The sequence below is a fragment of the Phycodurus eques genome, chromosome 5, assembly GCF_024500275.1.
Source record: "Phycodurus eques isolate BA_2022a chromosome 5, UOR_Pequ_1.1, whole genome shotgun sequence".
Classification (NCBI taxonomy): Eukaryota; Metazoa; Chordata; class Actinopteri; order Syngnathiformes; family Syngnathidae; genus Phycodurus; species Phycodurus eques.
Window position 1 is genome coordinate 24,036,414 of NC_084529.1, and position 9,556 is coordinate 24,045,969.

General features: G+C 40.4%; 1 protein-coding gene across 1 annotated transcript in view; it reads right to left on the reverse strand.

Annotated features, from left to right (window-relative positions):
* The window catches only part of otogl (otogelin-like), a 51,543-nt gene extending 42,675 nt beyond the window's left edge, over positions 1–8,868 (reverse strand). The window contains exons 1-11 of the mRNA XM_061676863.1: positions 8,808–8,868; positions 8,005–8,047; positions 6,952–7,030; positions 6,178–6,256; positions 5,994–6,086; positions 4,936–5,090; positions 3,991–4,112; positions 3,694–3,899; positions 1,650–1,774; positions 440–546; positions 212–318 (exon numbers count right to left, since the gene is read on the reverse strand). Coding sequence (XP_061532847.1) covers positions 212–318; positions 440–546; positions 1,650–1,774; positions 3,694–3,899; positions 3,991–4,112; positions 4,936–5,090; positions 5,994–6,086; positions 6,178–6,256; positions 6,952–7,030; positions 8,005–8,047; positions 8,808–8,847 — 1,156 coding nt within the window. The 5' untranslated portion in view covers positions 8,848–8,868. The remainder of the gene's footprint in view (positions 1–211; positions 319–439; positions 547–1,649; positions 1,775–3,693; positions 3,900–3,990; positions 4,113–4,935; positions 5,091–5,993; positions 6,087–6,177; positions 6,257–6,951; positions 7,031–8,004; positions 8,048–8,807) is intronic.
* Positions 8,869–9,556: the final 688 nt, after the last annotated feature.

The window sequence follows — 9,556 nt, forward strand, 5'->3', positions numbered from 1 at the left end:
ACAATTTTGTACATATCGCACAGCTCTAGTTGGTGGAGATATGGTTTTGTGTGTGGTTTGTTGTGTTGTTCATCTCGCGTTCACCACATAGTATAAGAGCAGTAAGCACACACATGCAAATGTTTTTCCTTGTCATGTGTGGGGTCTCTCACATTTTAAAAATTGGTATGTGTACCCTCCTTTCAGTTCAAAAGTTATAGTCAGAACTTACTGCAAGAGGGGAAGCTATCCCTCCATTCCCTCACTGGATACCCCACATGAGAGCAGGCCCGGGTGTACTCTACCAAGGTCCGGCAAAATGTCTCCTCATCATCGGATCTATGGTCGAAATACACTTTAGAATGAGACTAGTTTTAGAAGTAATGTGGGCCTGTAACCAGGCTAGCATACTAAACACATAAAAAGGAGAGTGGAGAGTGAATAGGTAGTTCTCACTTACACACAGAGGTCAGAGACACAGCTGGCCACAAATGGGTTGGGATCAATATTCTCATGACAGGACAGAAACGGGAAGAAGAGGAGAGCACTGCATTTCTCGGTAGCATCCTGCAGACATGAATGGCATAGCAATGGAGACAAAAAAACAAGCAGCCGTTGCCTATTTGGAAGTCAAACCTCAACCGTGATGTTTTGTTTATACTCTCAGATACAGTAATATCACGACGTACCATATTGGTACACTTAAATATACGGGACGTCGGGAAATAACTCTGACCGGATTGTGGTAGTGTTCAGAGTCGCAAACAAACATTCAACCATCCATTTTCTCTAGCGTTTATCCTCATTAGGGTAGCGGGTAAAATGGAGTCTATCTCATCTGACTTTGGAGGCAGGGTACACCCTGCACTGTCTTCAACAAACCTAACATGCATGTACCCACAGAAAACCCACACAAACTTTACACAGGAAGGCTGGAGCTGGCTACGACTTGAACTTGAGGATAATCAAAACTGGAAGAGAATAAATGCACCAAGACTTATCTAGTAAAGGTGCCACACCACCAATTTTTACCCCATGTGTGTGATGAGCCCCTTTGCAGGAATGGAAAATTTTGATCCGCACCCACCCCCACACCCAGCCACGTTGACGATTGGCTTTGAAAATGCAAAGGTTCGATCAGTACCCCACGTAAACGATTGGTTTTTGGGATGGAATACTTCAATCACATTCTATGCCAGTGGCTTACAGTGATATCCAAAACAATTAAATGTTCCAATTAACCTGTGTTTCCACCTGTTGCCATTCATACAACAGAATAATGTATTCAACTAAACAGTCCGAGATTTCACACTGAGCAAGTAGATTGAGACAAGATTATCATTATTAGATTTTTTTATAATGTAAAATACGTACCTTGGCAATATAAAGGTTGACGAACACTACTAGATAACCACAACTGCTGTTTTGTTTGAGTAGATAGATGTAATGTTTTACTCTAGGACGTATAAAATAGTGTTTTATTGTGCAATCGTATCCCTTGTTCAACCAAACAAGTGTCATTTGTGCTTAATCGACAGGATCCACAGTGATGGGTGCAACTACGGTGATTGTATTGGCATACTTAATTGCTTATCGAGTAGTTTGGTATTACACGCTGTGATTTGTGTCGGTAACAGACTTTCAGTGCAGTGCGTCAATGTAGTTCTTACGTCCATGTCTGATTCTGAGTCACACGGTCCACTGAAGTCGAGGTCCACTGAGGGACAGGCTCTTTCACGAGGAAGGTCCACCGCCCAGCTGTTAGCAAACACAGCAGGCTCATCAGTCCGTATGCCTGAAAATACATAATGGTGACATACAGTGCCTCTGGATGCGCTGTGATGAAAAGGCCATCGCACCCCCTTTTTCATGGCTTTAAATAATCATCAAATTTGATAACATGCTGCTGGTGGCACAGCTAAAATCAGCTTCACAATTTAGCGTGACTTATCCACTCTCTCCACTCATCCATCTAAGACAGGGGTAGTAAACCAAAAATTCTAAAAGGTCCAGATTGAGAAAAAAGGTCCAGAACGAGAAAATGTCTTGAAGCAAAGGTTCGGAAGATCGTGGAGCGTCTATTTATTGTGATGTATATTTAAGTAGCCTGCCTTGTAGTCTCCATCTGCTTGTAATCAATACCTCAGTCAAATCCAAAAACCTTTTGGCATTTATTATTGTTAAGTAACACAGAACTAAACAAATAAGTATGACTGCTGATATGTACAGTTGTGCTCATAAGTTTACATACCTTGGACAAATTTGCAAAATATTGTTTTTTTTTAATGACTGATGACTGAACAAGAACAATCATTATTTTCTTTATGGATATGTTTTGTTTAATGATGTTTAATGTTTCTGAAATGCCTGACAGTGTTATTTTGAATGGAATTCAAAATAAAATGAAATGGCTGGCACGGTAGACGACTGGTTAGCACATCTGTCTCACAGTTCTGGGGACCGGGATTCAAATCCCGGCCCTGCCTCTGTGGAGTTTGCATGTTCTCCCCGTGCCTGGGTGGGTTTTCTCCGGGTACTCCGGTTTCCTCCCACAGCCCAAAAACATGCGTGGTAGGTTGATTGGAGACTCTAAATTGCCCGTAGGTGTGAATGTGAGTGCGAATGGTTGTTTGTTTCTATGTGCCCTGCGACTGGCTGGCGACCGGTTCAGGGTGTACCCTGCCTCCCGCCCGAAGACAGCTGGGATAGGCTCCAGCACGCCCGCAACCCTAGTGAGGATAAGCAGTAAAGAAAATGGATGGCTGGATAAAATGAAATGTGTTTTGCCTGGCTGTTCATGTTTTCTTTAAAGAATTGTACACATATTAGGAATTCTGATGATGAGCACAACTGTGTGTTCTCTCATTTACATTACATTTACACTCTCATTTATCTCAAATGAGCACAACTGTGTGTTCTCTCATTTACAAAATAAAAGTAGGGCTTTGAAATTCAAAATAAGAGAAAGGAAATAAAAACAGAGTTAAATGTGTTCGGGTAAAGTGCTTAACTTAAAAATATATAAAAGGTTTGAGTTTTCCCTTTTCTGTTTGGCATCTTGAGACAACAGTGAAGTCTCAAACAATTGTACATATTTTAATTAAACAAATCTTAACAACGGAGGGTTTTGTTTGCTCAAAACCTTTAGGTTTTGTTTCATAATGGTGTTTCTCCGTCTACTCACTTCCACGCTGTGTCTCTTTCTCTCTTCCCTGTCATGTTTACACAATACACCCACTTGCAAAAACTGGTGAGTTTTAGGGTATGTTAAGACACCCAAAACGGTGGGTAATTACAGTAAATGTAAGAATTAAAGTTGCAAACAACAATTAACGGTCTGTCGTACCCCATTTTTTTGTGGTGAATCCCCCAAACAATCGTCAAACTTAGCACCATGCTACTTCGACATTACATGGCATAGGCAAAGAAAAAAGCTTTGCAATTTAGTGTTGCCCATTTGTTTAGGTTCTTCCAACTGAGCTTGATTTGGGAACATTTCTCAAAAGGGATTTATTCAAGTATGAGGCCTGGAATTTACCCAAAATGGTTATGATAGACATGTCCACCCAATTTTGTGTCAATCAGAAGAAAAATAAAAAATATGATTTCAAGATGGCCTTCACACTGCTTGGTGCTCTTGCCCTAATAACAATTGAGAAAATGTATGCCGACAGAAGTGAAAAGGAGACGATGGACCAGTCAGGCAGTTCTTACCGCGGGCAGTGGTGAGGTCATCACCGGCTATGTGGTTGAAATTCCCACACAAGCCACAGGGAGCACCCTGGTGATCCTCGCTCATTTTCAAGTAGACCCCCGAGCCACCATCCCAGGCCAGGGAGAAGCCAAAAACACTCTTCACCAGCAGGTAATCGGCCAGCCGCTCGATAAAAACGCCACCTATCGTGTGAGGCAGGCTGAGCCTGGGATTACACAAAGGCAGGCATTTTCAGCTTTCTAAATTCTCCTCAAAATAGGCTATTAACTACACAAGTATCCCTGCACATCACATACCTGCGTCCTCCCTGGTGGACATGGTATCCAGATATGTGAATCTCTTCCTCATTTGGGAATAACAAGCTAAGAGCTCTTGGACATGAATACACACTCCCGTCGCACACTCGGCTGTTGTGCACCTGAAGACACACCAAGGGACCAGTCGCCACATAAAAAATGCAGAAATGTGCCCAAATCTTCAGCCATGTTCATCGTGTCCCATTCAGTTAAACATATAGTATTTTCTAATCGTGTAACATTTTCCAGTGTGGTAGTACCCCAAGATTTTACATACATGCACTAGCCCCAAAGTTTGCTTGTATACAAATACCTGTAGGTGGGTGTCTGATGTGAGTGTCAAATTACACAACCAAGTACATCTGTTGTGAGCTGCCTATTTCCCCAAATGTGCTCGTTCTGGAATTTCCAGGATCGTGACGGAACAGCTTGTGTGTCAGATACATGTTCCACATACAGTACATGGATTTATGCAATGATGGACAAATGCTGCCTCCACCGCGAGTGAAAATACAATCTGGGGTTTTACTGTCTTTGTGGGAACTTGCAAGTGCTTCACAACGCGCACTCAATTCTTTCAGACTCAGGCCTCAAAAAGTAGCTCCAACCTAGTAGTTGTTATGGTAATTGAAAACCTTATTCACTATTGGCCCCACACTAGAGAGGGAAAGATGAGCACTGGTATAACACAGGACTGCCCCCTCAAAACGGGCTAAAAAAAGACAGTGAGAAGTGTTAGAATTCTTGATCCTCAACATATTATGACAAAAGCATGTCAAGACACTTTATTAAGACACCTGGGAACTGTTTTAAATCGTGAAAATCCAACATGTCAATGTTAAAGTCATAACCAATATATAAATCCTCCAATATTAGGGTCAAAAAGTAAATGCATTGAAATTTCTGATATGACATTTTTTAGATGGTCTACATCCTTGTTCTTACCCACACAGTATACTGTGGTGTTGCAGAGTGGCAGTCCTGGGCCAGGACGTACGAGCATGTCCCAGGTAAGTAGAAGTAGATTCCATCAAAGGTCTCAAAGTGGTGCTGACCCCAGGACCTGCAGATCCCATCTCTGTCTTGACCCTGGTTGGGTACTGATGGATCAGTTTTGGGTTTTGGAGACATAAATTCTATTAATTAAAAATAATTTAATACCCTTCTCACTTTTATCATACTTTGTCATCATCTTTTATTTAAGGAATATTTTTTTCCCCCCACCCAGTTAAAAGCTCTTCACGGTTCACTGCATCCCCCCAGCTGACGATGCTGACATTTGGGGAGTGTGGGGGGTGGGGGGGTCTGATGGTGGATTAAGTGAATCATCTTATCTGCTTAGCAAAGGGCACATTTGTATATCCGATACTATTTATCTGTACATGAGCTGATAAAATATATGATTATTTAAAACGTGCTTAGCTGCTGTAGTATTAGTCTTATCTCTCGAAATAATTCGCTTTATTGAATTGGGCTTTGGGGGGGAGAACACTTTCTTAAAGTAAAACAAAGATATCTTCAAGCCTCAGCTAGGTCCCATATCGCCTTCCAACATGTGTGCGGATGCTAAATCAGATTAAAATATATTTATGACAATTCTCCTGCTGTGTGCGTAGGATAGAGAGCAAGCGATCTGTGGAAATTAATTACGTTGTAGCGCATATATCTTTCATGAGTACTTGCTAAATAACCAGAGAATATGATATGTTTAGAATAACGTAAGCATGCATAATAGTCCCTTATGATGGGAACACAAACACTAATAATAAACACAGTGATCCAAGAGGGTATTGACTCCATCTGGTATTTGGACCCTAATAATAATTGAGAAGATTCGTGCCAATGTACCAGATAAGAGGTTCCACTCTTCTGGAAAGACTGAATTTTAGATCTCTATTGAAGTTGTTAAATAGAATTCGTTGGATGAACATTAATATTCGACCACTGAACAATTATTTTATAATGTGTCTCGCTTTTTGTGTTTCTGTTAACACTTTATTCACCAATCTGACAGCGGTCTCCCAGCGCCTGGAACTGGGTACAGTCACACACTCCATCGTCCTGACACCAGCCACCATTAAGGCAGCCACAATTTTCTGGGGGAAAGAAATATGAACAGCTTCCTTTCTGTGACATCATCATTATCATCATCATCAACTTTATCTTCCAAACCAACAGAGCGCTTACCTGAGGAGGAGTCTCTGGCAGTGTAGTTGTGCAAAACGTTGCGTGACAGAGTCTCATCGGAGAGCAGCGGTCTGTATGTCTGGTTAATGGTTTAAATCAGCTGTTTTCCAACTTTTTACAACAAGTACAAGCTAAAAAAATAGTTCGACCTTCAAGTACCACCTTTATGACCTACATTAAAATACAGTAGCATAGTAGGCCTGAGCGTTCATCAAAAATGAGGCAGAGGGTTTATTCCTAAAAAGTACATTTAATATTATTGTAAGCCACTGGAACATTATGCACAGTTTGAGCATTAACACTATGCTTAAAATATAGGAATATTAAAAAACTGTACTTAAATTATTCAATTAAAATGCATTGCCCATGAGTTAAATTTAAAAAGGAATTACCTTAATAAATGCTTGAAAACAAACAGTTCTATGACATAAAATGCATCTGTATTGTACTTAAAAGTTAAATACAAACCGTCATGTAAACCGCACATTACAAATGTACTGTGCTGAATTTAAAAAAATTAAGCCAATGTAACATTACGCACATTTTGAATTAATTTAATTCAGTGATCTTTCACATACTAGAGGGAAAACCAAAATTTGAGAATCTTTGAGATCTACTGGTTTAAATTATTATAAACTGAAATAGAAATTGACAGTGTCCGTCTGAAATCGACAGTGTCTCTCTGAGAAAGTGCAAATGTGTGTCACGTATACAAAGACAGCTTTGTGTGAAATTTAAGTGGGGGGATTTTTTGGCACATGAGGGCACCCAGGCTTGCTCTGGTTTTCTTCGGTGTAGTGTACCAACCTCATCCCAGAGGAGATCCCGTTTCCTCCGAAGTGCATTAGCCCGTCTGCACACACAAATACACACAAACACACGTACTAGCAGGAAGGAGTGATAAAAGGGATGGCTTAAGACTTTACACAACTCGTAACTGAGGTATTCTTTACTACGTAGAAAGGATACTGTCTGTCACACAGGCTGGAAAGAGTGCAAGTGTAATCATCACAAGATTCAACAATGACAATCACTCACTGGGCACTTCATTAGGTACACATTGAGCGCCAATTTCTGTATCAAAAGTTTTGCCTTTTTCTATCCCAATGAGTTGGGCCTGATCATGGAGAGGTAGCGTTCAATTTCTTATGCCACACCTATTCGGAACAAACTCACTGTTCTTTTAAATTAAGGATGACTACCTTTCTAACGGAAGCTGCCAATTCCTAAATGATATTTAAACTCATTCTGCAGCATATAAAACCTTTATTTTTGAACGCTCATCCAATAAGGTTTGTTTGAATGTAACACTAATAGAAAAGACAACAATGCTTAGGGATATCAATTTGACAGTATGCAATGTGGGGTTTGCAGTTCAGTAGTATAGGAGTGCAGTGCATCACATGGAGTTGTTACTGATGTTTCGGAGACACAACAACTCAAAAACGTACCGTAAGGAGAAATGTAGAAAGATAAAAATACAGCAGGCCTACATACAGTTTCTAATGTAACAAATTGGTTACAAAAGAACTTGTCTCTGACAGTGTCAATCAAAAGAGTGCATGATTATCTCCATAAATTAGGAAATGTACATTTCACTCATATCAAACACAATATACAATATTGTTGTTGTTTTCCATCCATCCATTTTCAACAGCGCTTGTCCGATACCAGGAGAAAACCCCCACAGGGAGAATATGCAAACTTCACACAGAAGGCCCCAAGTCGAGATTTAAAACCAGAACCTCTTGACTGTGAGGCAGATGTGACAACCAATAGTCCACCATGGTGCCCTTTGTTGCTATTAAAAAATATGAATTCATTTACCTTTGTAGTCTTGATTCTGAACCTGAAGGTCGATGCTGGGCTCCTAAACATGTCAGAAGAAAATAAAAAAAAATAGAAACACAAGTATTTTAAAAATGGCCTCTGTGCATTTTAACAGGGCGTCTTCGGATTTACGACAGTTCCCCTCCTACGGCCAAAATGCAGCATAATCGATCATGAACCTATGCTAGCGCAGTAGTCATCACAGTAAATATTTGTATGAAAAACATTTCTACTGATAAATATTAAATAATCACATTAAAAACAGGAGGTACGGAGCTCTCTGTCTTATATTGCAGGCCCCCTTATGACTGTCTCTGGACTCCCTGTGGGCACCCTAGATACAGTTACTACTGGGGATGTCCCGATCTGATCACTTGATCGAAAATCGGGGTCGATTACGTGTTTTTTAGCTAATCCAGATCAGGTGAAAAAGATCGCTTTTATTTGACTGAAGCAGACTACGTGTATGTATGCGTGCATGACACATAAATACACAGGTGGTCCTATATATATATATATATATATATATATATATATATGTGTGTGTGTGTCTTTGTGTGTATATATATATATATATATATATACATACATATATATATTTGCATTTAAAACACTTCTATGCTATAAATATAAAACACATGAATAATCTACGGCGGTCACTGAGCGTGCCTTCTTGTGCCCATGACAACATACTCTTACACTTCTTGATCTCAACACCCTTGATTGTGTACACACACACACACGCACACACGCAGGTATTGAAATTTAGTGATGAAGAGCTGTCTGCCTGTCTCACTTACCCTCCACGAGAAGAAGGAGGAGGTGGGAGAGAGACAACATGACAGCAATGCGTCTCACTGTCCGCTTGAGGCTCATCTCAGAATCCGGTACATGTCACTGGTCTCGGGAGGATATTTGGACAACGGTGGCCCCCGCGAGAGAAGATCAAGTGGGTCGCCTCTCGCAAGACAGTCTGGTGCAAGTGGGAGGGAGGGAGGGAGGGGGAAAAAAACAACCTGGTGACGACACGCAGCATACTCCCACTCAGCAGGTGAGTGCTAGCCTTGCAGGTAAGCTAAAGTTCTCTGTTTTTCTTCCACATTAGAAGCACAAACGGACTTGTTGCTTTATTTTCACTTCCATACATCGTGTTTGTTGGACTTAAATCCCCAAAGGTGCGTTATGGCGAGGAAAGGAGGACAGGAAATCCTTGTTTATATAATCTTGTTTATTTTTGAAGTATTCATTGCTAACTTTGCTTTATGTTTACTATTGACTGTTTTACCACGTTGTGGCTTAGTTATGAACAATCTAGCTAATTGACTGTTTTATTATGACAATCGAATTGTCTGGTGAGGCCATTCTAGTAGTATCAGGACTTTAGCGTTCACCTTTTTTTTTTTTTTTTTGCATTCAAAATAATTTGAATACATATTTATAAAATTGCATTGGGGATATAATAATCCATTTTGTGTGCATGTTCAACAGCTAATCAAGCAAAATTGTATGCCCCCACCCCCGTTGTGTCATTATCATATCCAGTAGCATA